This window comes from Kwoniella shivajii, chromosome 8 (assembly GCF_035658355.1).
Source record: "Kwoniella shivajii chromosome 8, complete sequence".
NCBI lineage: Eukaryota > Fungi > Basidiomycota > Tremellomycetes > Tremellales > Cryptococcaceae > Kwoniella > Kwoniella shivajii.
Genome location: NC_085915.1, coordinates 1 through 24,332, shown reverse-complemented (window position 1 = coordinate 24,332; position 24,332 = coordinate 1). Strand labels below are relative to the sequence as shown.

The 24,332-nt window shown below is 47.9% G+C and overlaps 9 protein-coding genes across 9 annotated transcripts; 4 read left to right on the top strand and 5 right to left on the bottom strand.

The window, feature by feature from the left end:
- Positions 1-2,534: 2,534 nt before the first annotated feature.
- On the top strand, positions 2,535-3,263 carry IL334_005778 (uncharacterized protein; the record flags this gene model as incomplete). Its single annotated transcript, XM_062937486.1, has 1 exon — positions 2,535-3,263. One exon carries the CDS (start codon positions 2,535-2,537, stop codon positions 3,261-3,263), a length of 729 nt encoding a protein of 242 aa, XP_062793537.1.
- A 740-nt stretch (positions 3,264-4,003) lies between these two features.
- Positions 4,004-9,156, top strand: IL334_005777 (uncharacterized protein; the record flags this gene model as incomplete). The annotated part of the gene is made up of 10 exons (XM_062937485.1): positions 4,004-4,066; positions 4,137-4,723; positions 4,780-5,028; positions 5,079-7,815; positions 7,952-8,225; positions 8,279-8,341; positions 8,389-8,448; positions 8,508-8,834; positions 8,885-9,025; positions 9,074-9,156. 10 exons carry the CDS (start codon positions 4,004-4,006, stop codon positions 9,154-9,156), a joined length of 4,584 nt encoding a protein of 1,527 aa, XP_062793536.1.
- A 131-nt stretch (positions 9,157-9,287) lies between these two features.
- On the bottom strand, positions 9,288-10,592 carry IL334_005776 (uncharacterized protein; the record flags this gene model as incomplete). Its single annotated transcript, XM_062937484.1, has 2 exons — positions 9,288-10,069; positions 10,133-10,592. The coding sequence occupies 2 exons, from the start codon at positions 10,590-10,592 to the stop codon at positions 9,288-9,290; spliced, it is 1,242 nt and encodes a 413-aa protein (XP_062793535.1).
- A 692-nt stretch (positions 10,593-11,284) lies between these two features.
- Positions 11,285-12,130, bottom strand: IL334_005775 (uncharacterized protein; the record flags this gene model as incomplete). The annotated part of the gene is made up of 1 exon (XM_062937483.1): positions 11,285-12,130. One exon carries the CDS (start codon positions 12,128-12,130, stop codon positions 11,285-11,287), a length of 846 nt encoding a protein of 281 aa, XP_062793534.1.
- Positions 12,131-12,951: 821 nt separating this feature from the next.
- Positions 12,952-15,182, bottom strand: IL334_005774 (uncharacterized protein; the record flags this gene model as incomplete). Its single annotated transcript, XM_062937482.1, has 10 exons — positions 12,952-13,071; positions 13,134-13,357; positions 13,433-13,647; positions 13,707-13,761; positions 13,824-13,902; positions 13,966-14,247; positions 14,302-14,415; positions 14,473-14,574; positions 14,631-14,846; positions 14,916-15,182. The coding sequence occupies 10 exons, from the start codon at positions 15,180-15,182 to the stop codon at positions 12,952-12,954; spliced, it is 1,674 nt and encodes a 557-aa protein (XP_062793533.1).
- Positions 15,183-15,620: 438 nt separating this feature from the next.
- Positions 15,621-18,545, bottom strand: IL334_005773 (uncharacterized protein; the record flags this gene model as incomplete). The annotated part of the gene is made up of 9 exons (XM_062937481.1): positions 15,621-16,095; positions 16,154-16,635; positions 16,692-16,833; positions 16,888-17,084; positions 17,174-17,426; positions 17,499-18,173; positions 18,219-18,340; positions 18,394-18,403; positions 18,505-18,545. The coding sequence occupies 9 exons, from the start codon at positions 18,543-18,545 to the stop codon at positions 15,621-15,623; spliced, it is 2,397 nt and encodes a 798-aa protein (XP_062793532.1).
- A 385-nt stretch (positions 18,546-18,930) lies between these two features.
- On the top strand, positions 18,931-20,097 carry IL334_005772 (uncharacterized protein; the record flags this gene model as incomplete). Its single annotated transcript, XM_062937480.1, has 5 exons — positions 18,931-19,160; positions 19,224-19,273; positions 19,332-19,722; positions 19,774-19,839; positions 19,908-20,097. The coding sequence occupies 5 exons, from the start codon at positions 18,931-18,933 to the stop codon at positions 20,095-20,097; spliced, it is 927 nt and encodes a 308-aa protein (XP_062793531.1).
- Positions 20,098-21,418: 1,321 nt separating this feature from the next.
- IL334_005771 (uncharacterized protein) lies at positions 21,419-22,862 on the bottom strand (the record flags this gene model as incomplete). Its single annotated transcript, XM_062937479.1, has 6 exons — positions 21,419-21,637; positions 21,698-22,140; positions 22,208-22,258; positions 22,308-22,566; positions 22,619-22,701; positions 22,754-22,862. 6 exons carry the CDS (start codon positions 22,860-22,862, stop codon positions 21,419-21,421), a joined length of 1,164 nt encoding a protein of 387 aa, XP_062793530.1.
- An 893-nt stretch (positions 22,863-23,755) lies between these two features.
- On the top strand, positions 23,756-24,224 carry IL334_005770 (uncharacterized protein; the record flags this gene model as incomplete). Its single annotated transcript, XM_062937478.1, has 2 exons — positions 23,756-23,978; positions 24,040-24,224. The coding sequence occupies 2 exons, from the start codon at positions 23,756-23,758 to the stop codon at positions 24,222-24,224; spliced, it is 408 nt and encodes a 135-aa protein (XP_062793529.1).
- Between the last annotated feature and the right edge of the window lie 108 nt (positions 24,225-24,332).

Genomic DNA, 24,332 nt, shown 5'->3' with positions numbered 1-24,332 from the left:
CACTTCGAGGTTTCGCCAAGCATCACTGCGGTAAGAATTGGCGCTACCACTGATATAGGTGCCGCTATAACTTAGCCCGGAAATTAGCAGCAGTGGGTCGCGAGCGCATCTCCCTCGTCGGGTGAGGTGGACAAAAACGATTTGTCCTGACCTACCTATTCATCACTGGGCAAGTCTTAAGATTAGGCGCCCAAGTCATGTTCGTTGCCAAACCAGGGCTATCATATAATCTAGACATCAACGATCTAAGCTTGAAGAAAGTAGCCCATACCGGTACATATAAGCCAATGTTGACGACCTACCCATCAAGAAGGGATAGTACCGTTCTAGAAAGTGTGGCAGTACTGAGTACGAAAGGTTTCAAACGATGTACAGGTTTTTCACGACACAGTGTGACCAGGAGTTCAACGCTCAATACCCGGACCATCAATTCTGTCATGTCCATCCAGGTCCGCTACTTTCCCTTGTAGCACGATGGTTTGGATCAGCTGACCACACCTCGTTCAATAGGACTTGTGAAGACCGAAGTCTTCAATGTGCACAAGCTTCCTTCTCCTTCGAATTATATCGTTTCAATGGGAGTGCTCGTTATCGGATCAACTCGGGACGACCTTGCTAACGTTCTTGTCTATATGAGCCACTGAAGACAATGTTTAAACAAGCTAAATTGCCACATAGCTTCTGACACAGTCCGACGCTGATCACGACCTGGAAGATAGCAGTTATCATCAGCTACAACCAGAAAATCCTGACATCTGGACCTCCCATGGCCCTGATAGGAGAAAACTATGGGATAGGCTGTTGAGCACGATAGACGAGACCAGAATAGGGCTGTGACATGGGGTTTGCAATCATGTCATGCGATCAAGTATTCGGCGTTCAACTTTAGAATGCCTAAATACTAGTGTCTGTAACCTCGTCGAAATACAAAATGCCATCAGAAGATCTCTTTTTCGATCGTGAACAGATACGCATCCATTTTCACGGATGACGTGGATATCCCGAATGGAGAGATCATCAAAAGTAAGGTATCTGATGATTCAAAGTAGAGTGGTCGCCCGGGAATGACAAGCAGCGAAACAGATGGTTGACATGACAGCTCGTTGGAAATACATAACTGATGTCAATAAACGAGTATCGGGCAACTCGTCAGGCGATGGTACTTGGAATGCCGTTAATGCACTACCGCGGAGCTATAGCTTGTCACCGTTTGTGATATGGTCTTCCATACCTTCATTGGGCGTGCTGGCGATACTGAGAATATCTCTTGTTCATCTTTCCTGTCTTTTTTTATTAAAGATCAAAGACTATGACAGCACCTCGACACCCTTCGGAGACTTCTATCTTGTCAACGACGGGATATCTGACAGCTGACGGTATCGTGTATGACTTGACATCTTCAGCTAGATCATTTCCTTCGTTCGTGCCAATCTTCAGCTTCAGACCTCTACTAGTGGTGTCTGGTAGTAAGAGCCCTTGACAGACACCTCTATACTTAGATGGTTGCTCGATAGAGGTTGAAGAGGCGGGGCGTCATATATCATCAGCGGGTTGAATTTCACCATGCTCTCAAGAGCAACATTTCCCATTCTACTACACTTCTTCGTGGAAAAGTTCGTCCTCAACGTCAGTCCCATAAGCGATCAGGAATGAGCTCCTTGAGCGGGGCAACGGTGTCTCTCTACGATAATGGGATATATTGAAACGGGTCAATGACCACGAAAGCGGAAACTACATGTGTGGAGCCAAACATGAATGATTCAAGCGCATATGTACTGACCCATGCGCAGTGCGCCTGTCTGACCACACCCCATACATTCAGACTACAGGTGGAGCATACATCCGTGCTTGCCGACATGGGGATTTAAGATAACCCATGTGCCCAGTCAGTAGTATCCCCGAGCATATATCCTAGCTCCGAGAGACATCTGGTAATCATATGAGGTGATGTATCCAGGCTCCGTAGCCATGCCAAGGGACGGATAAAGGTGATTGGGTCCAGCATGTCATTTCTGGATGGACTGAAGATTGTGGGGACTTAATGCCAACAACATTGAAAAGGCAGATACGAAGATAGATAGATAGACTGAATGGCATTCTCAGATTGCGCGATCAGCTTTCTCGCTCGTCTGACATATAATCCGTCTTAACGGCGAAACCACCTGATTCATTGGTGTTTGACATGCCATCGTCGGTGTCACTCGAGCTTTCCGCGATAATGCGTTCACAGCTCAGTTCCTTGATTTATGTCAGTCAGTTTACTTTACGTTTTCTGTTTATGGTAATACTCGAGTATGTCCTAGTGATTACAAAAGTGACGTCATCGACCTTATTTTTTCCCCTTCCCGTATCAACAATGTTCCACCCTGAATTTCACATATTCCCATTTCAATCAGCTCAATTGGTAAAGTAAGTTGTTCTCAGTTGCTCACTCACCTTTTACGTGTATCAAGCTATCGAGTTTAGTATTATCTATAACTGCCTGTCTTCTGTATCTTCAACCCCCATCCACATTTACTTTCTTCAAGCGCAATATGCCACTGTTCAACACCCGAAGGGATCCGACTGCTGCAGCTCCTCTTACTCGACAGCCCATCGACCTGAAACGACTTCTTGCAGTCTACGATGACTACCCTAACGTCACGAACGCTCTCGATATAGCTAACGATCGAGTGGTCCAGGCCGAAGAGGCCGCTAGAATAGCCGTCGAAAATCGTGATGTCGCGCAGCAAGAATTGGAAGATGAAAGAAAGGGAAGGAAGGCTGAGGTGGAGAAAGCAAAGCTGGACAAGGAGCAAGCCGCAAAGCAAGCCAAAAAGGAGAAAGACGATGCTGAAAAGGCAAGAGAGGACAAGGTCAGAAAAGAGCTGAATCCTAAGATAGCGGACCTAGAAGTTAAGCTTAAGACTATGACGGAACAAAGAGACAAGCTCGACAAAGAGCTCAAGGAGAAGCGTGCGCAAATGGAAGGTTGGATTGGATCATTGGAAAAATTAAGCTTGGAGCGAAAGACTGGTTACGAGAAAGAGAAGAAAGCGATGGAAGAGAGGTGGGAGGCGGAAGCAAAAACGCAAACACTGGATGAGGAGATACTGGAAGGGTTGAGAAACGCTAGTAAAGTGCCCTTACCGGTGACGGAGGATGTTGATTCGAAATCAGCCAGTATTAGAACAAGAAGCGAGAAACCTACCAGTACCAACACCAGAAGCGAGAAACCTACCAGTGTGAGAACCAAAAGCGTGAAAAACGCCTCAATAATATGATCCGTAAGTTTTCGCATTGGCTCCATGTTCTTTTGGAGATGCCACGAAGGTCATGTTGATGTCATGATTCAGCAATACCGCAACCCCTCAACCTACTCAGCATGCCGCCTGCACTACCTCCTCCTTGCCGGTCGAGTCTGCTTTCTCCGCTTATTGCATGTGCCATGCATATTGTGAAGGGTAAGACGGTGTTTCTTGACTTGCTGTATAGATAGCGCGGTTTAGCTTCTTGTATTATGCATAAGGACATTCTTTTCTGTTGACTTTCAGGTGTCCACGCGAAATGTCTATATTCATCAAGTACTTTAGACAGAACAATATCTGTGCGAGAACAATATCGTACCTATAATCGTCGCTTTTCCCCTTGAGTGGTGAATGGTAGAAACCTTCACAAACGAACACTTTGAACCACGGCATGCTCCGCATACCTTCCTTATTTAGAAGTTCTGGATTTCCTCGCTGGTGACTGTCGCTCCCTGAAACCCAGCAAACTTGCGCGCTCCTTATTACCAATCTTAAATCATCATCCAGTTGTAACACTACGTCGGTATTCCGTTCACCTTCGATCACCATCGAGGCTTATTGGCTTTCGACAGTCTGTGCGTCACAACGTACCGCTCAGCGTCAACGAACACACAAACACAGTCGCATGGTCGAAGGGGGGGGGGGGCAACACTAGAAATGATGGAGATTGGATTGACCGCGGTAATCGAAGTACAACGACCTTTAAACACGTAGTAATGACTCATAACTCGCACCCAGATGGGTTGACTGCGAAAGATGCGCATATATCTTATCTACAGGTGAGCATAGTACGTTGCCATACTTGCTGATACATGGAAGACATACCCTTTTCCAGCTTTCATTGCACAGAGAGTTCAAAGTGCACAAGGAGAGTCATCACGAATAAAACTAGTTTGGGAAAACGACAGGTGGAGGGAATGGAGCCAAGGAGATTTACACGAAGTGGTCAATGGCGACATGATGGCCAAATTGGAGCAATGGCTTGAAGAAGGGGAAAGCGATAGCGTGTTTTGTCTTAAATCAAGCGGCAACAGTTTACATCTCATTAAGACAATCACTCCAGATCCACATAAACCACCCTCCACATTTGTCATTACTACCCTACCAACCAACTTTAAACATGCTAAAACCTCATCGCAATCGGGTACACCTGTACCGTCTTCCCCAATGTCAGTACTTCCGCTATCCCTTCCCGTCATCGACTTGTCTCGTGCGACCAGCTCTGTTTCAACGGAATCAAGATCACAGATTGCTCTGTCCCATGATCCACCTGCCGATATAGACTGTAAATCGCTGCTCGAGTGTACGGATTGGGGAAAGACGAAACTGGGTCCAAGAAACAAATGGCCACCCGTGCTGGAAACGATGATCGAAGTGGTGATGCGTTCGCCGACGCAGGATTCGCTTTGGCTCGGTGAGGATTTTCAAATGCTATAGTGGGTCATGACTCTACGCTGCGTGTTAACTACCTTCTGACATCGATTTGCGCCAGCAATAATAATTACTCCCAGATTGTGCATCATCCTCTAATGTGGGGGCGGTCCGCGAAAGTCAAAGAAGCATGGGGACCCGTTTGGGACGGCGTGTCCCATCTTATCGATCGATGCCTGACTGGCGGAGAACCTTGCTACCGAGAAGACGATTTATTACTGTATCGCAAAGGTCCCCAAGGCTATTGGGTAGAGAAATACCATACTTGGAGTTTTATACCGCTGTTCGATGTCGATGGAACTCCTCTAGGGTAGGTAATGGGTTCTGTTTTTTCGCCGGAAAAGCTGATGAATTGTCAAGTCTCTACAATCCTACCCGGGAGACAACGAATGCAGTGGTCGCCAAAAGAAGACAAGAAACTATGCGTGATTTATCAGAGCACTTGCTCATCGCGAGGACTTCCAAGGAATACTACGCCAGTATTGTTGAAGTATTGGAGCAGAACTCAAAGGATGTCCCCTTCTTGATGTGCTACAGTGTACAGGAAGATGCTCAGAGTAACGAGGTCAATCTCGAGCTTGAATCATCCATCGGTATACCGAAAGATCATGCTGCCGCTCCATCCTTTCTGAAATTACCTCTCCCTAGCAATCAATCTGTTCGATCGAATTATGGCTCAAGAGGAGGTCAACTATCTTCCCCGACTCTTTCTGCGATATCGGTACTATCCTCTGGCGGTGGAAAGGTCCACTACAGCTATGATACACATTCCTGGCCTATCGCAAAAGCGATCACTACTCGTCAAGCCGTGGTGGTCGACGATTGTACGCAGCTCATAAAAGGCTTTCCGCTGCGCCAATGGGAGGCGTTGCCACAATCTGCAATCGTTATTCCTATATCTAGCGAAGCTTCGGCTGATGTCCCTCAAGCGGTGTTTATTTTGGGTCTCAATGTCGCCTCCCCTCTCGACGAGGTGTACGAAGAATGGATCCATGTTCTCAAGGCCCATCTCATCTCTTCCTTAGGATCAGTGCGAGCCGCCGAAGCTGAACAAAGCCGCCAGTTGGAGAGAGATCGCATGGAGAGAGCAAAAACTGCATGGTTCCAAGGGGCTGCCCATGATCTGAGATCGCCTTTGACTTTGGTGGCTGGACCTCTTGATGATGTTCTACGAACACAGCTACTTCCGGAACAGAAAACTGCTCTTTCCCTTGCACAACGTAACCTGACTCGAGTTCAGAGACTGGTCAACTCGTTGCTTGACTTTTCTCGAATCGAGGCGGGAAAATTAGCAGGCCGGTTTGTACCACTTGATCTTGGTAGATTTATTGATGATCTGGCTGTCTTATTTCGCCCAGCAATCGCAAGGAAGCGGATCGATTACCGAATAGCGGTCGATCCACACGAAGCTGCAGTTTTCGTCGATCCCACTTTGCTCGAAACGGTGGTCACCAATCTGATTAGTAACGCCCTCAAATACACTGAAGAAGGCTCCATCACCGTTCATCTAACTTATCTCGAATCATATGCAGAAATTGCTGTGACCGATACTGGTATAGGGATACCTGCCGGCGAGCTCTCTGCGGTAACAGATAGGTTCCATCGAGCTACAACTGCACTTTCAAGGGGAACCGAGGGCACCGGGATCGGTTTGGCTCTGGCCAAGGAGATTGTACGGCTCCATGGAGGTGATCTTATCATTACTAGTCGAACCGCTGAAGAGAGCGGAGCAGCGCATGGATCGACTTTCACTGCTCGCATTCCCCTCATCGAGAGGCAAGTCATCGAGGATCCCCATTTGCCTGGCAATTTTGGTGTTTATGGTAAAGCGGTGGTTGAGGAGGCAATGCACTGGATGTTGCCAAATGACATTGATTCGGAATCGGCTGGATCGGACATCAACGGATCTACTTCCTCCCGCGAAGAAAGTTTGCTATTCGAAAAAAACGATGTTTTGTTACTGGTCGATGACAACAATGACATGCGACAGTACGTCAAATCAATCTTCCGTCCTTACTGCCAAATCATTGAGGCTGTCAATGGCAAACAAGCTTTGGAAATCGCCAGAAAAGATCCGCCCAATCTCATCCTCTCAGATCTCATGATGCCAGTGATGAACGGGCAAGACCTTCTATCAGCGATACGTGCAGATCCGGTCACCCGAGCAATACCGATGATATTGCTGAGTGCTGCGACAGACGACGAATTACGTCTGGCTGCATTCGCAGAAGGAGTCGAGGATTTTATGCTCAAGCCATTCAAGCCAAAGGAACTTCTTGCTCGAGTCCACCTGCATATGCAAATGCGTAAAAGTCGAGCGCATTTAGAAATGATGCACGCTCAGCGCCAGCAAGAACTAGCTGTGATATTGGATTACTGTCCTTCAGGACTTGTGCGCGCGGACCAAACTGGAGCCGTCATCTATGGCAACGATACCTATCGTTTGTACTCAGGTATACCGCGTGGCGTCGATCTTGGTAATTGGCCCGACTATGTGGATACGCAGACTCACGAACGTTTGCTTTGCTCATGGGACAAGATTGTCAACGGAGACCAACGTGAAACCACCCTTACGTGGAAATTCGCTAATGGAACTTCGGTATCTGGCACATTCGTACGCCTAGATTTGGTGAATCCGACAATGACAGGGATATTGGGTTGCATCTCCGATATCAGTTATCAAGAAGAGAAGCTGCTGGAGGCGGAAAGGAGAAGGAAGGAAGCTGAGGAATCGAAGCAGCAACAGGAGCTGCTCGTGGATCTCACCTCGCACGAGATACGAACTCCTGTTTCCGCGATTTTGCAGTGCTCCTCCTTGGTCAGAGAAAATTTGTCTGTCTTACAGGCGCAGCTGCGTACTGCTACTAATGGCGGCTTCACACCTACTTCGCAGATGCTTGCAGAGCTGGAGGAAGATATAGAAGCTTTGGATAGTAAGTTAACTGAAAACAACACGCAGCTGACGTCTGCAGGTATCCATCAATGCGGTCTGATCCAAGAAAGAATCGCCAATGATGTATTGTCTCTTGCTCGAGTACAGTTGGACATGCTCACTCTGCACGACTATGAGATGAACTTGAAAGTTGAGGCGAAAAAGGTGAGTAAAATCAAAAGGGTTCTCCGCTTATATCGAGGTCGTGTCTGTGTTTGCATCCGAAGCGAAGATGAAGAAAATCCGGCTCGTATTGGAGTTTGGAGACAGCATCGACCGCACGGGTATTCTTAACATCAAGACCGATCATGTTCGTCTACACCAAGTCATCACAAACCTTATATCGAATGCTATTCGGTTCACGGCGACTAGTTCAACACGAATAATCACAGTCCGCTATGACGTTGCACTATCTGCACCGGCTGCTGATACCTGTGCGCCACCGGTTGAAATGGACACCACGATAAGTGCGCCTGTTCCTGAGGACACCAGAGTCTGGCTTTACATTGCCATTAAGGATACAGGACCTGGTCTAGGGCCGACTGAGCAGAAGGCGCTATTCCAGAGGTTCTCCCGTGAGCTAATGCTAAACTTTTGGGACTAAGGCCATGCTGACGTTTGATTTCAGAGGGAAATAGCATGGTCCATACAAAATATGGAGGAAGTGGGCTCGGATTGTTCATCTGTAAACGTGAGTACACGGCTGTATGGATTCCATTCCGCTTACTTTTCTCAAAGGCATATCCGAACTTCTGGGCGGGCGAATCGAGATGGAAAGCGAGCTAGGAGTGGGGAGCGGTAAGTTCGGTAATAGGAGCGTAGTTGACTTTTGCCAGTCTTCCGATTTTTCATTCAAGCGCACACTGGAACACCTTCTGTTAAGCAGTCTTTCGATGATTCCGTAAAATCGCTTACTATCACGTCCCCCGCCAGCAATATCAAGGCTACGGTTCCGAGCAGCGGTCTCAAACCAAAAGACAGTCTTCACCTGCTTGTTGTTGAAGATAACGTCATTAACCAAACAGTACTGAAACGTCAGATCCTCAAAGCCGGTCTGACCTGCGATGTCGCCAACCACGGACAAGAAGCTTTAGATGCCATCCATCGTGTATATAGTAAGGCTGCAACCGGAAGCGAAGGAAGACCGCCATACGATGTTATATTGATGGATTTAGAAATGCCTGGTGAGCGCGAAAATCGTGTTTGATGACCTCACGCTGACCAAGATCATCAGTCATGGATGGCCTTACTGCTGTGAAGCATATACGGCAGGCCGAGGCCAGCGGGATATTCGACCGACAACTGGTGATCGCTTTAACGGGAAACGCCAGACAAGGTCAGATCGAACAAGCGTTGGCTGCCGGTATGGATGACGGTGAGCGCATCAATTTACTTCGTATCATCATGCTAACCATTACGCCAGTCGTCATCAAACCTTACAAACTACCGGATCTCATTGCAAAAATGCGGCACAAAGTAAAGCAGAAAAACACGGATCAAGCATAAATCTAAGCCCATTGTAACATATCATGCTACATCATGAATCTATTAGCATTGAAATATCTGCACTAAATCTCAGGCAAAATTTCACGAGCCTATTTGACAACCTCAACATACTAGTACAATATCTAACGCGTCTATAGCTTACCGAGGTCTACTGCATCCACGTCGTATATAGGGCCATTGTGCATGCGTAGCACGCCACCTTTGAATTTGAAGAAACCCCAAAACGCCCAGCTCTTCAAATACCAAATCCATGGTCCAGATTTTGTCTTCAAGGACGAAACTGGTTTTGCCGACTTTTCAACCTTCTCAATCTCTGGTCTGCGAAGGGCTTCAAAGCGAGTGAAAACTTGGTCATAGCTTGTTGATGCAGATTTAGAGGCAATCATCCGGCCAAGCAGAGCGGCATCTTGGAAAGCCATTGCACTACCTTGACCATTGGGCGGGAGGGCGTGAGCTGCATCGCCGATTAAACAAATCCTTGAGGTGTGCCATGTTGGCAGAGTAAATATACTATATGCAGGCCAGACACGAGCTTCCGACTCGACAGCATTGTCGAGGAGAGATCGCACCGGTTCGAGTTGTATATCCGAACATTCCGCTCTAGCCATTCGTAACGCATCTCCTGATAACTCAAATTCACTCCACTCTTTCCTGGTCCGCTCTTTCTCCGAGGTGGTAACTCCCCACGCGAGTGTTTTGCCTTCTGGATCAATAGGAATTGTCATGAAAACGCCTGCCGGAGTGAACATGATGGCAGGAAAGGTGAAGTTTGAGGATGGGATTTTAGCTGAAGATCTGGGTAGAAACCCGTTGATGACGCAAGTATTCGTGAAAAGTGGAATAGGGGATGCCGAGCCAAGTACGTGTTTGCGTACCTGGGAATGTATCCCATCAGCACCAATGAGGATGTCACCTGGGAATCATCAGCGGGAACATTGATGCGAGGAAAGTCCAGGAGAGATCGTGCTGTACATACCTCTGATCTCCGTACCATCATCGAAACGTGCCGTTATGCCAGTATCATCCTCATCTATTGTACTAATACTACCTGACCATTTGATCTTCACAAAGTCTCCCGCTGCTTGACTCGCTTCTATCAGGAGTTTATGCAGCGTCGGTCTCATAATCCTTACTGCAGGATAGCCTTGATCCGTATCTTCACCAGCTACGACTTCACCTAATTTATGTCCATCTTCCAAGTATGCCCCAATCCGATGGTAGACAAACCCGGCTGCTCTCACACGATCATATACACCAACGCTTCGGTCTAGGACTCGAAGGGCGTCAGCCCCTAGACTCAGTGACCCTCCGGATTCACTGATACCGTGTCGGATCTCAATGATGGTTGACGAGATCTTCTGGCGAGCAAGACTGAGAGCAAGACACGGACCTCCGAGACCCGCTCCAACGATAAGAACATGTTTGGGGATGGCCATGATTTTAGTTGTTACTTGCTGTTCGACAGGACGGGAGTTGAATGCATTCGATGTTGTAAGGACATCGTGGATGTTCATTGCTAAATACATTTCCAGCGGACTTCTTTACGTTACCCGGTGCCGAGGTGAACGCTAGCCGGATGCCGAGGTCAGACCCGTTACAGCTACTCCATGGGGGTGATTCTATGGTCAAAAAACTATAAGCATAGAGGGTTAGACACGATGTGTACGTAGACTTCGACTCTTTCCGTGTGCAAGTGTGATCGTTGCTACGCGCAGATATCGTCAACATGTGTCTTTTTTCACGCGTGACAATGGAACTCACCCGAGGATAGGTGTTTGAGCAGCATCATAAGCTTGCATCGTGTCATTTTCTGCCTCTTGACTCGGAAGCAACGCTCGCAGGTTATTGTACAAAGTCAGCGGTATGCCATCGATAGCGATATACGCGTATAATCTAAACCTGAAGTTCAAGAGACGACGTAGCATCCGACTGAAGCGACCACGTCCAATAGGTACGGCGTGCTATTCATGCTTGTTTCCTGACAGCTACAAATGTACCCTGTCCTGCGACATCACTGATGGTAACAATACAAAGTCTTAGCGGGTTAGGATATCCAGGTCATTTAGATCACATTTTCCACGTATCGTCTTGTTACCATCCTACATCATCATTTCTAAAAACCCTTGGTCTATCCCATCATACCTTCTGGGATAGGCATGGCGAAAGGTAGCTCAACACCATCTTGATAGAAGTGTCCGCTCTCAAACTCGTTGTACAAAGGCCAAACGATGCTCTTTCCACCTTCTGCTGCTGGCCGCGTTCCAGAAAAATGGTTCAGGTCGGTGGCGCAGTAACCAGGGCAGACGATCGCCAGCTTGACCTGAGGATTGTGGACAGCGAAGGATCTTCCCCATGTAGTGACCAGTGCTTTACTGGCGGTATAGGCGAAACCAAGCCTGGTGTCGAGAGGTATCCATTTCATCACTGCAGGTTGACCTTTGGAGAACGCTGTATAGTCTGTCATCCATTCCTCAATTTGAGGCCAATCAATCTCGTCGACTTCATCTAAGGCCTTTCGGGACGATTCGTCAAGATTATGCATGTACCACGCACCCACTTCTGAGGAGACGAGTGCGATTTTGCCTGTGTTTTTCGGCAGGAGTGGTAAGAACGCCTCGATGGTGTCGTGTGCGCCCTGAATGTTGACCACAAAGACTTCAGGGGACAAGGGGTCTCCAGCTGCGTTGCTAATGCCGCTATTGTGAACGAGGATGTCGAGTCTGCCGTACTTGGAGCGGACATGATTGACCAAATTGTCAATGGAAGATCGATCGGTGATATCCAGTTGGACCACCTCGACATTGGCGAATGAACAACCTGGCACGGCGGTTTTCATCTTGTTCACCGCGTCTTCGCCATTGAGCACAGATCGAGAAGCCAGCAGGATGCTGTCATCGGGGCTACGCTGGGACACGTACTTGACCGCTTCGTAGCCAATCCCCTTATTCCCGCCAGTTACGAGGACGATGGACATGTTCGAATGATATAGTAGAATAGATGGAGGATCCTGATCGTGTTTTGAGGTATGCAAATTTAAGGCTCGGTATGACCTTGAGTTATTGTGTCACTTGTGAAGTGGAATCTGGCGCAGAGTAAATAGAGGTCCTGAGATGTATATATACCCAAAAGTTGGACGATCAAAGTGATTCCTAGCACACGTAATATGGGAAGCTCGTGACCTTCCGACGTCGCCGATCGCCGAAGAGCCAAGACATCGGGACGAAGTCGCAAGTAGGACACGTAACCTGACAAGGAGGGAAGTTATTTTCGCATGAAAAATATCAGACTGTAATTCTCGTGTATACTCAACAAACTCGCTGCATAACCTCCGCCTCGGTGTCGGTAATAAAGCTGGCAACGATGGAAGTTCGGAAGCAAAATGTCAGCCTAACTTGCCAAAGTCGTGGGAGTCCGAATGCTTTTGTCATAGCATGTGCCTCCACATGAGCAAGCATGAGCTACATCGAGGAGGCTTAATGGGCAGTTGATAGACTGATCAACCCGCTGGACATGCAGCTTAGGCGAAAGAGACCGTCGGAAAATTTGAGATGAAGGACGATTGAATAGACATATGAGTCTGCAATTTCTCGTCATAGCCCAAGTCAATGTCATTATATCCGATGCATAGGCTCGACCCTCCTTTTCTGATTCTATAAGATGCACTGCTAGTTGATTCAGAGCTTAGGATGTGGTATTGGAAATATGGTTGATTGGTGACTATGAAAACTCAAATATTGATCCTATAGCAGACCGTGCGCTGTTACATGGATGCCAGATACAAATAGCAGGATTAAACTAGGCTGAGTGGACCTTCAGACCAGCTTCTTCGATCCTAGTGATATGTTTCTTCATCTTCCTTGGGGAGATACCAGCCTCGTACATCTCATCAAGCTCGTTGAAAGTTCGGCCTTTAGTCTGGTAGGAATTCGATTGATTAGTGACAGGCATCGAGCATCGCAGAAGGGGTCAGCACTCACTTCAGGTACAAGGAAATAACAAAGGACCGTTCCTCCTGCAGAGAGGATTGCAAACATGTACAAAGTCTTCAAGCCCCAGCCTCGCGCACCTGCTCCGTCAGTACCCAGCATGAGCGGCACAGTGGTATTGTATAGTGTACCAGCGATGGCATTTGTTGCAGCCACGAACGAAGCGGTCTTCGCACGAAGTCGAGGAGTGGAGATTTCTCCGGCAAGAAGCCATCCTATTGCACGATGTCATTCAGTCAGTTTTCTTTTAGGTACGAGCAGACGCAACAATGAAGCAGAGGTCTACTCACCGGTTCCAGCGAAACACAAAGCATACACCACAACCCACATACAGATAACAGCAAGAGTTGCACTTTGTGACGATGTGGTCTGCTCGATAACACCCATTGTTCCAATGATGACACAAAGCACAACTGACGCTACCCCGCCATACAGTATAAGAGTTCGTCGACCGGTGCGTTCAACCAAGTAGAAAGAGATTATATTAGCTCCGATAAGGATACAGCTGTTTCAATGATCAGCTCGGGATACAGATAATTGGAAAATATCGTAATGAACGCTTACAACACTATGACGTTGGCTTGGAAAGGCTCGGGAATGCCGGCTTGTTGGAAGAAATCTACACCAGATATTCAGTTACTCATCGGATCAAATGCGCAGGACCGCTGAGAGGTCACATACAGGTGGTGTAGTTGAAGACAACAGAGCTCCCCACCCAGTTCTGCATTCCCAGAGCACAAACACCAGCAAATGTTCGTTTCTGCGCAAATAATCGGCCAATTAGCAATAAGATCCGACAAAGGGAGCTTCGCAGTATACGTACAAGATTGGGCCCGACTAAAATATCTTTCCACGACGTCTCCTTGTTGGTATGCCTGACTTCCTTTTCCCTCTCAATCTCCGAGACCATGACCGCATATTCTCGATCAACATCATATCCTGAGATCCCCTTGTAGATCCTTTTCAGAGATTTCTTTGTCAGATCCTCCCGTCCTTGACGAGCGTAGTGCCAGGGTGATTCAGGAAGACAAAACGACATGATAATCCATGGACCTAGTACGACCCATTCGGAGTACACCGCCTTGAGATACCCCTCGGGATCGGTCTGAAAGTGACAAGGCGTCAGCCACTGATGACTCGAACATATAGGGTGACTTACAGTGTCCACGATTTGCAGAGCAATCGCGATGAACAGCTGTCCTACGGCATAAGCGGCACCATATGTAGAAAGTAAGTAGCCACGAATTTGTGCAGGAGCAATCTCGTTCATATACTTGAGTGAGATCGGTCAGTGAATGGGATACGACGTCAGCACAAGGATACTGCTCACCGAGAGAACGGTGCCCTGAGCCAGACCTGATCCAAGACCCGTGAATAATTTAGCGGCGAGCCATTGTTTCCAGTCTTTGGCGACCATTTCGACGATAACACCCTGTTTGAGTTGATTAGCAATGTCACACCGCTATGTCACATCATAAAATCACGTACGAGGCCATAACCGATGGTGAGAGCGTGCATGCCGGTCCTTCTGCCAAATCTATCCGATATGACCCCTCCGAGCAAGCATCCTGCGAACTGAGCGACATAGGCCACACCACTCCAAACCGAGATATGCTGAGCATCTAATGCCATACCGCCTTCACCATCGGGGATTGTTCCGAACTGTTTGATGAAGCCCAGATTTGCGAGAAGACCACCAGGAAGCTGTCTCAATCATCAGCGTGCGTCTAAGGAAGAATGGAGATTTGATTTGTAGCAACGTCGGACACATACCGAGTCTTGATATCCGTTCATCACAACACTAAATGCACACATATAGCAGTATAGGGTAGGCCGCCAAAACACCTTGAGAGCTTGCAGTCTTGACATGCCGACAAAGGCTGATTCCTCGTGTTCGATTACGTTTATACGATTATGGGCATCATCTTGCTGTTGACCATTAATCAGAACGTTGATTCCATCGTCTTTAATGACGTCGCCTTTTACATCGTCCTCTGGCTGAGAGACCCCTCTCTCATCTCGTATCATTGATGAAGACATATTGTCAAGTGTAGTGGAGAGAAAGAAAAGTGGTGTTCCATGTTCGAGTTGGGGCTATATACCTGTGGATAAGCATGAAAACCAAGATAGCAAGAATATCGAAAGAACCAATAGATTGTAGTGATTAGTCTTTTTCGTCTCATTTTGATTTACCGCCGCGTTCTGATCCCCGGCTGTTCAGATTCGCGTTATAAATAGACCAAATTACTGCTTACTCCCGTACACAGTAATTTCAGATATCGGCCTTCAGGTTCGGCTTACAGGTGAATTTGTGAAAGACTAAACCAACCCGCCAAACTTTGCAGAACCAAATGGATGACGAGTCAAAGGACGTTCAGCATTGCAGTGCATGTGTGTCGGACATAAAATCATAGACTATAATCATAACAAATTTCTGACTCGATTGTGACAGTACAACCAAACTAAAACCGCAGACCACTAACTGTCCACAGCTGAGCTTGTGTATTCCATGTAATCCCCCCTGGTCCCATCGGCGTTGAAAAACGGATATCCGAAAGCTTCATCAACTCCAAGTTGAACGTCGGAACCATTCATTGCCCCATCTTGGCTTGAGCGGTTGGGTGTGAACATTGCTGCGGACCCAAAGTTCAAAACTGAGTTGGCGCCACCCCCCAGAAAATTAGGATTACCTGGCAATGAAGTGGATGTGGGAAAGTAAGGAAACTCGATTCTGGAATTGCCAAGAAATTGCTCGAAGTCCGCCCAAGCAAAGGAGTTGGCGCTTACAGCAGCTGCAGCCGTCGTGGAGGAGGGGTCTGTTTGTGGAGTCGAAGATGACTCTGCTATGTTCGGCAGGACATTGGATGTTTGAGGGTTCACAAATGTGCTCGGGGGTTGATTTGCAGTTGATACCACTGTGGAGTATCCAGTGCGCCTGGCTATCGAGCTGAGACTATTACAAGAGGAACATGGTCAAGATCACTGCCCAGCGGTAAAAGAAGCTGTCGTACCATAACATGTTTATCAATTGAAACCCATTATGTTTCTCATAAGTCATCAGATCCTGATTGGGGTCCCCTGCCAGCCTCAAAGCGACCCTTAGAATGAGATCCCTACTCCCGGCTTCTGGATCCGTTAGCTGAAGTATTATAGTAGCTGCGAAGACAAGAGCCGATGTTCTGCCAATCATATGCAAAGCTCTCTCATGGCACAATGCCCCTTCAAGCATCTGGACAGCTAGTCCCAAAAGTTCGTGACGCGTGTTCGGCGTCCATTTGTCGCGAGGGAATTGAGCCTTGGAGATCCGAAGGAGACCAACTAGCCGTGATCGAAGCGAGACGTAACGATACTGCCATCGTGTGAGCGAATCGGAATGAGGCGATAACCAGCGGTCTTCCCAAGCTGTGAGAAAAGTGGAGATCCAAATCTTCTCGGCTTCGAAGCCCATTGAGGAATCTTTCGATAACCGCGAGAGTCGTTCCTTTGAGTCCACCTGTAATGGCGTCAACAGACCGTACCACACGCAAAGAATAAACAGACCAGGCTCACTTCAAATTGATACAAAGCATAATCTGCGGCGAAAACAGCCTCGGGATCGAACGGCCCACATCGACCTAACCTCTCTAGCTCCGCTTTAGATAATTCCGATACATCAGGTGAGACGGACTTCCTATCAGCAATAGCCTCCCACCTGACGTTGGCGTCAGCAAATATATCACTGAAGCAAACGAAAGACATTACTTACCTGCTCTCAAACAGTATAAGAGCAACTCTCAGCCTAAAGTCGTTCTTCGCCAATTCATCGTTCGCCAGATCTTCCGATGATCTCGAATCGGCATGTTGTAAACCAATTGATGCTGTCAAGCGACTAGCCCAACCCATGCGTGCCCATCGCTGGTCATCAACCAATCGATTCTTGCGAAGACACCATTCGATAAAAAGCTAATAGGGGAATGAGCTCAACGATAATGATAATAACAAGCTGAGAAGTAGATCTGACTCTCATCAAGGTCAATGAGAGTTGTACTCACCATTTCTGCTTGTACAATCTCTGTCGATTTTGCAGCAGTTGCACATAATACTGACTGCAATTTTTCTGCATGGGCGTGTAAATGATTTGCCCTCTGACATTGCTTTGGCGATGAGACTGGCAACGTGGCCAAGGCTATCGCGCCAACCATGAGAATTACCGTAAAGAGGTATGCCGAGCGAGAACGGACGTAACTTGGCGTATGTAACGATGTATCGAGTATGGGCTTCTGCAGATGACAATAGCGGAAATAACTGTGATAGGGGTGAACGCGATTTCAGCAAAGTAGTGTAATTGAGGCTTGTGCGATGTATGTATCAGCCCACCTGTCAAACAGCTCTGAGACCTCATCCTCTCCAATCATTCCCTTTTGTACAGGATCCAGTCCCTGACTGATATCTCTTTTAGTCCCATACAGCCCATGTTGAAAGAACGTCTGTTGATCGTGCAATGCTCTGAAAAGCTCCTTGTTTCCCCACTGATTCCATAATCTCAGGTCTTCGCTTGGCAAGACTGCTCTTGGAGGGGGAAACCCCAATGGAGCTGAGACACTTTGAGAATCCCACCCTTGACGGGCGCATTCTGCTAACCAAAGCAAAGGGTTTTGCAGGTCCCCTTCAATGGCACCAGGACTGGCTATATGAGTCGGGATAGCTATCTGATCGGACCGAGACGTCGGGAAGGACTGTTGAAGCTCGTCAAGTGCGGGACGGCGGGACGAAGACGTAGCGTTGGATGCTGAGTTGGGCTGATGGCGAGATGACGGCATAGGCGGAAGGTGAGATCGATGGGGATTTGTGGAAGAGCTCGGGCTTTGTGACCGAGTCCATATCAGATCCAGAGGACTAAGTGATCTATTGTTGCGTTCTCGAACTCCAGCATCTGATGTGGACGAGGTAGGATTAGGGGTGCGTCGGGTGGGCGTCATCGATTGCCCGCGATGCAGCTGCGATTCATCTGGGTCACGCCTAACGCCTTGAAGTCTCTCAAGGGTTTTTCGACTTTCAGTAATGATCAGTGAATGTCAACCAATATCAGCCACTCACTTCTTGCTTCCTTTCATTCGGCCTCTCCTGGTTGGAACTCTGTTGCAGTGCAAGCCCGCTTCCTTGCATCTCAAGCAGAGAGACTCCCCTTCGATTTCCGTCTCCCGACATCGGACTTTGGCCTAATGGATCAATGTTTCAGAAGCTATGTGACGCGAATTCACCTGCAACTTACCGTACGACAACTGATACCCCCAAGCTCTTCGTCAGCATCATTCTTACAAAGCGTGGTCACAAGATTTGTAGAGGTGTGGAAACGATCCATCTGGCGGCCGCGTGTACTCACGCTTGGCATGCCCTGGATAGTCTTACACCGGGATCATTCATCTTGTTCTACTGCGAGTCGACGACTCGATGCTTGAGACCGCTTGACAGCTAATTGGTTGTTGAGGGTGAGAGCTCGATATTACTGTTCGTATCGTATTTAGTAGTGAGAATAGAAAGCGCGCGATAGATCGGGATGTTCTCGGAGATCATGTGAAAAGTAAACAAATGATTTTTACAGGCCACGAAAATCTGAACAGCCGAATTGTAAACGAGTGGAGGTCACTGCATTCCGGTCTATTCCCCGGAAGAACGACAAATCGATATACCATCATGTAATCTATATAGCACCAAGCTATGATGTGCATAAAGATAGCCAACTTGAAGGAGTTCTTTCACCCATTAAGTTCACCGCTTGAGTCTCCAGGTCATTTATCTCGCCAACATCATGCCAGTAAGAACAGACGCTCCCACGGTGGTCAGACTGTCCGACGAGGAACGGGCGACTGGTGTATTATCCAGCACCAACCTGTACGATGCCGTGGCTGCTTTCCATCGCGACGGCCTTGTTGTTTTGGACAATGCTATCCCAGTCGATATCATCGACAAGCTCAATGAAAGAATGATGATGGATACCGACAGGATCATGACAGGAGCCGTAAAGGGTGTACACTGGAAGTAAGTCAGTAGTCACAAGTCGAGAACGGATTGGAGGAGTAGCTAAAAGTACAGCCGCTATAGCCAAGGAATCGAATGCGGCAACATATCACAAGTCCCCCCACTGGTCAAAGGTATGCTACGTGCCGCGTCTCAGAAGTGTAGATACCGAAGTCTGATGTAGATTTGAAGGTTACCTATTCCCGGAAATTTACGCCAACAAATCCGCTGCTGCCGTTCTTAATCAGCTCCTGGGACCCAAACCCGAGCTTCATTACGTTCGTTCCAATACGCTGATAGGTCATGCCCCTGAACGGCAGGATGTGCACAGGGATATAAAAGGACGACATATTCCTGCGCCTACAGCCATCGCAATGAACGTTTGTCTCATCGACGCACATGCCAAGAACGGATCAACCGAAATATGGCTGGGGACTCACCGCGAGCAGACCCTCGACGACTTTGTGGCCTTGACCTCGGGGGATGTGAAGAAGAGTGCTTTGGAAAAGAGGAGACAAGTGAGACCACCCATGCAGCCCGATCTGCCCAAAGGAAGTTTGGTATTAAGGGATTTACGATTATGGTAAGTCCGACATTTGCTGCTCGGTGGGAGCTGACATGTGTTTCTATCTAGGCATGCAGGTATGCACAATGAGACCGACGAAATTCGAGTGATGCTCGCCCTGGTCTATACCGCTGCGTAAGTACTTCCCCTAAATGCCTTCCCCGTGACTAATATAGACTAATTTCGACTCGTGTACTCCTTAGTTGGTACAAAAACCCCCTCCTCCCTCCTTGGCCCAAATCTGTACAAGCAGAAGTTGAAGCACTCGGTGCGAATAATGACACATGGGTGGGCGGAACGTTCTACGACGACGAGGAGAAGAAAGAGTATCTCGCAATAGACTTTGACGGAAACTTTGGTTCTAGTCTTGAAGACTTGATGGTCGTTGCGTAGACGGTCTGAGATGTATTTCTGTGCTGTTGGTCTTTATCAGCTCAAAACTAGGCGCTTAGCCTGTCCTTCTTCAAGTCACACGAAGCGCTCTCAGTGCACAACTCAAATACACGAACGTGTTGCTGGAGTGTCCGGAGCGATCTGCCGCCGCACAAAACTTCACTTGTCAAATACACGCAAATATCGTTAAATGAGGCTCGGTAAAGAAATCCAAGGCTGATACAAAGCGTGACAGGGAGGAAGACTTGTCAGGGTGTACTCTTTCATGACCATTCCCAACTTGCCAGCAGTGGGAGAGCGGCTTTTTGTGTCTGGATTACCATCGAAGATATCACTCGCCTATTAGGTGCTGCGAACGCGGGAGAAGTGTGATTAATCTGAAGAGTCTTTTATCTCCGGCTGTAGTTGCAACGATTATCAAGCAGCCCAGATTCTTTCCCACAGCGGGTCGATGAGGAAAGCTGGTTTCAACATGATGGCCCGCGAATCGCACCGCCCCGTTGCTCAATGACGGCGGCAAAGTTTACTTCTTCAGTATGAACGGTGACGCAACGGAATTCGGTGGGGATGACCCAAAATTGGAAGCAGAGAAAGGTATAAGAGGTCCCGAAATAGCTGGAGAGTGGGTGAACGGAGGGAGAGCATGAGGGAGAGGAAGCGAAGTTTTTGGCTATCGACGGAGTAAAAAGGTGGCCGGGAAGTGCGATTGCCATGCAGATAAAATACGGCCCTCTGCATCTGTGAACATAGTCTTACAGAGAGCTCATCATAACCTTTTCGCTTTTCGGAGGGATGATATAAACAGCGACAGGTAGTTTTACTAAAAAGGTCTATCATCAATCACTGCTGTTTAACTATCATGTTCAGTCGTCTGGCTTGTTTTCGCCCGAATACCGTTAAGGTTCATCTCTTTTCATCGGTGTGTGATATCCTCTAGCATACACCAGACGTAAGGTTAGACTGCGAGGTTCAGGCTACTATCTGCTGTACCATGGCAGCCAGCCGAGAACATGCTTCCCCGTATGATTACAAACACCGAACCAAACGCTAACACGCGGTCATGACCTACTGTATTGATTCGGACTGGGAGCGCACACGTGAGAACCAGGATGTGAAGTTGTTCTCTCGTGTGAGAGACGAATCCATAGAACAGAACCGTTCGTGTCGGTTACATTCATAAGCATCTATTCATGATAGTTCAGACAGGGAAATACTACCCTAATCTTGTTGCGCCTTTCTATAGATCTTCTATGATAAATCTGTTTTGCGGGACGCATTTGCCGAGATCATGCTCCGGAAAGACTTACGGCCGCCCGTAGTACTAATTGTTGAGTCTTTCCCACTCGACCAGCGCTGCCATCGCAAGAGCTTGACCATATGGCATGGGAGTGATGGGAACGTCCTTGTAAAATTGCAAATCCAAACCCACTCTGGTACCATACGACACATTATCAACTTCTCCACTGGCGTCAATTTGGGCCACCACACCAGCTAGACCTGTATCTGCTGTCTGGACGTATTTTTCTCCTTTGATAAGCCCCTGTAGAGATGTCAGCCACCGTTGCGCAGAAACACGTATAACAGGAAGAGTGATGCTCACTAATCTCAGAGACATATATATTCCAGCTACAAACGCTGCTGACGCACTTGTTTCTACATACGATGTCGAATCCACAAGCAGAGTGTGCCATAAGCCTGTTTTCGTATCTTGCAATGGTATCAATGCGTCGATCTGTCTTCTGAGAACGGATATAAGATTGAGTCGGACTGGGTCATCTACTTCGAGTTCGTCCTTGAGGATCTCGAGTAACATTGGAATCGCAAGAGTGATCCAAGAATTTCCACGAGCCCATAACGCATTGGCGAAATGATGACCATACGAAGGAGCTTCGGGATTACTCGAGTATTGCGTCGGCTTTCCGTCGGGCGTGAAGCACCATCCGTGGTACCACAGACCTGACACGGGATCCATGAGATATTGGATATGGAGTAAGAATTGATAGATGGACTCCTTGATGTACTGAGGTTTATTAAACACAACGCCTATCTTGGCCAGGGGAATCACAGACACTTCGAGCGTTAGCTAAGGCTACAAGATCTAGAAACTCACTCATTAGAGTATCATCCCATAAGTTGTTCTCGTGAACGCTCCGGTAGTTCACTACGTGACATTCAGTTTGCAAGCACAGTCAGTGATCGAGCTCACTCACTATGTTGGAACCCTCGCTCTTCAGTTCGAGGTAGTCCATCCATGGTCCATTCAGCCCACTCATTCAGCCATTCTGTCCACTTTGCATCCGCCACGCGTCCATCCTCCACTAAACAGACTAGCGAGTAGAATGGGGCCATCGTGTTGATGTTTTTAGGACAGCCTTTCCCATCCGTTACCTTGTATTGGTGCTCAAACCAGTCAATGATAGTTTGTCTTGAGTACGCAGCTGCTTCCGAATCCGGTCGTAATTTGGCGTGCTAAGAGAGATTTAGCCTAGCTACGCTTCACATCCATGAAAAAGTATCTCACGTGAGCGAGGAAAGTGTGCGCAATACCATGAGTCCATTCCCACCCATCCCAAGTCTTTGTGTTTACGGCGAATCCATTCGGTACTACATCACACCTCAGTACCAGACATTTTTAATCGCATTTTCTTGCACTCACAGTGCAGGAGGAAGTCCCCTTTCTCGTCCTTGATGTTGACAAGACCCTCTGTAAGGAGTCGAATCAATCGTTCGGCTTCGTCAACAGTCTGCACGGGTTGCTTCGTCATTGTGTTCAAAAAAAAAATTGGAGTGTATGGCAATATGAGTTTGAAAGGAAGTAAAACACGTCGTTGTATTCTCTGCAACTCTCATGCTCTAGATAATAGATTCGCATTTGTTCCGTGAATTTGTCAATCTCGGTTTTAAGTGGAGCCGAGAATCGTCTAGCAACTGCATCGGCTGCCGGTCCCGACGACACCGAGATCAGGAATGTTGCTTGTATGCGCGGTTAGTGCTGCTATAATGAAGAAGGTTTGCCCTAAGCTTTTACCCCAAATCCATTCGCTTCGAGCCGATCATCATTTTCCGGGGGATTCCCCCGACTTCAGCTCCTGCAGACCCCGGAAGTAGCGTTATAATTTTACCGCGAAGTTCAGGTACAGGGGAAGGGCCGATCATGCTTCTTATACGATTATATTGGTGGCTTGCGCTTAATTTTGCTCAGTACAGTAGCTCCCCTGAAGTCGGGGTAATGTAGATCCGATAGAAGCTCTTCTACAATCGGGGTAATGTAGATCCGGGCTCAGCGCGAGACGTCAACTTACCGATGTTCTAAAATGAACTTAACCAACCCCAAGTTCAAGTTGTACTCTTGCTGTATGCGCTGCGGCGAAATGACCGGTCATTAGACTATTTTAGACTTTCTGAGGGGCTTGGCATCCTGGTTTCCGAAAGGTTTGCGCCTAAAAGATGCACGGGTATAAAGCTGGCCGCTGTACGTCGGAAGGAGATGTGAATGGGGAATGAGAGACCTGGCCTACGACGGCGGGGTATTAATGAACCGTTCAGGACAGATCCCCGTTGAGCTCCATCTCCACCCCAGTGCTCCATAAACCCTTATAAACCTGACGCTTTCGATTCTCACACCTCCCTTCCTTCCCAATTCTTCACCAATTGCAATATGTCGAACACTACTCCTATCATAACGCGTGTTGAGTCCTTCAGAGACGACGAGAAGGAACCCCAGCCAGAACACACTGAAAATGTTGAACCATCTAACGCCAAAGGAAGAGTCAAGAAGTACGAGGACGACGCAGCTGAAATTCTTCGTCAAGCTGGTCCTCTGGAGTACACCGTGGAGGATGACAGACGAGTGTTACGAAAGATCGACCGCTGGGTGCTCAGTAAGTCCCGGGTCCACGCAGATCTATTGGATGTACGCGTCTGACCATTGAGCTGCCGCAGTCCCCATGTTCTTTACATACACTCTGGTTCATCTCGATAAAAACGCCTTATCCTATGGTGCTGTCTTTGATTTGCAAAAGGAGACTCACCTGGTAGGCGCACAGTATTCATGGCTCTCTAGTTCTCTGTACTTGGTTCAATTGGTTTTTCAACCCCTTGCCGCTCTCGCCTTGGTTAGGGGTTAGGGGTTAGGGGTTAGGGGTTAGGGGTTAGGGGTTAGGGGTTAGGGGTTAGGGGTTAGGGGTTAGGGGTTAGGGGTTAGGGGGTTAGGGGTTAGGGGTTAGGGGTTGGGG